The 1,143-nt window shown below is 55.6% G+C and overlaps 1 protein-coding gene across 2 annotated transcripts; it reads left to right on the top strand.

Annotated features, from left to right (window-relative positions):
• The first annotated feature begins 8 nt into the window (after positions 1 to 8).
• Positions 9 to 794, top strand: LOC111735806 (WAS/WASL-interacting protein family member 3-like). 2 transcript variants are annotated; one of them, XR_002778977.1, is made up of 2 exons: positions 9 to 320; positions 575 to 794. XR_002778977.1 is itself a non-coding variant. In XM_023527216.1 (2 exons), the coding sequence occupies exons 1-2, from the start codon at positions 50 to 52 to the stop codon at positions 773 to 775; spliced, it is 345 nt and encodes a 114-aa protein (XP_023382984.1). In that variant the 5' UTR covers positions 9 to 49; the 3' UTR covers positions 776 to 794. The 2 variants fall into 2 exon arrangements, 1 of the variants encoding a protein (XP_023382984.1); XM_023527216.1 differs by having other exon boundaries at positions 702 to 794.
• Positions 795 to 1,143: the final 349 nt, after the last annotated feature.

Genomic DNA, 1,143 nt, shown 5'->3' with positions numbered 1-1,143 from the left:
GCAAGGGGGGCGGGGCTGGGACGAGGGGCGCTGCCATGGCAACCGGTATATGGCGCGTCGTGGCCTAGCGGGTCCCGCCCCGCTGGCCGCCTCTGTGCTGCGCTTACACTCCCGCCGCCGGCCCCTCACTCCCCGCCCCCGTGCTGACCCGCCACCACCTGCCCGCTGGGGCGCCCCGCACCCTCTCCGTGATACAAACGTCCTGCGGGCCTCTGCTTCCACCCACCCCACCCAGGCTCCAAAACCAGGTGCTGAGAAAATCCTACACCCTCATCTTCGGAAGAGCCCCACTCCGCCACCTCCTTTCAAAGTCCGCCCGGGTAGGTTCTCGCCCATCTCCTGACAGTCAGTGAAGGGAGGTCTGGGGGCGGAAGGGACAGCTGGGCCGGTTGGCAGGATTCTTATTCTGTTTGGCATCGGCTATGAACTTGAGTGTTCAGTTTAGAACACTAGTCTTTCCCCTGTTCCTTTACGGAGTCAGTATGCACCAGCGGTTTGCCAACCTGCCAGCCCCTCCAAACCTTAAATGGTTCAGGACTCGGTAATTAATCATCGCTTACAATTGCTTCTGTAGGTGAGGAAGATACCTTATGCCCCCATCTTATCAAGAAGGAACTCTGTCGCGGATCACTGCACTGGGGATCGGAGCCTCCATTCTGTGTTATAACTGTCACCACTTTCTCTGCTGCTTCTGCTTCCAGGTACCCCAGCGACCTATTTATTTGGAACCCGCCCCTACAGGCACTGCCAGTCAGGACTTTTGGAAGCACCATAGTAAAGAGATTTGAAAATTTTATCATCTTCCCTCTCATTTCTCCGTATACCTCCCACCTTCCGAGTAACGAATGGTAGTAAATCTCTCCTCTGGCGCCGCCCTCTTTTCCCTTAGAGAATTAGGGTGCGGAACAGGACTTCGGATTAATAATCTTAGCCCCCCACGGCCTGGTAGGTAAAAGCTGCTGCCCTCAGCGCCTGGTTCTGAGGACACTTCTCCAGAGACTCTGTCTCCCTGTCTCCTTTTAGAAACACAGCAATGAGGCTGTTCAGAGGAAACAACGGCGGACAGACAAAAAGTAATTTGCTTGATAGAGTAACCAATACGCTTTGTTCTCCCCCCTTTATCCCCCCAGTCAGCGGGAAAGG

This window comes from Pteropus vampyrus, unplaced genomic scaffold (assembly GCF_000151845.1).
Source record: "Pteropus vampyrus isolate Shadow unplaced genomic scaffold, Pvam_2.0 Scaffold1000009319, whole genome shotgun sequence".
NCBI lineage: Eukaryota > Metazoa > Chordata > Mammalia > Chiroptera > Pteropodidae > Pteropus > Pteropus vampyrus.
Note: the sequence above shows the minus strand (reverse complement) of the source record. Positions and strands in the feature narration are given on the sequence as shown.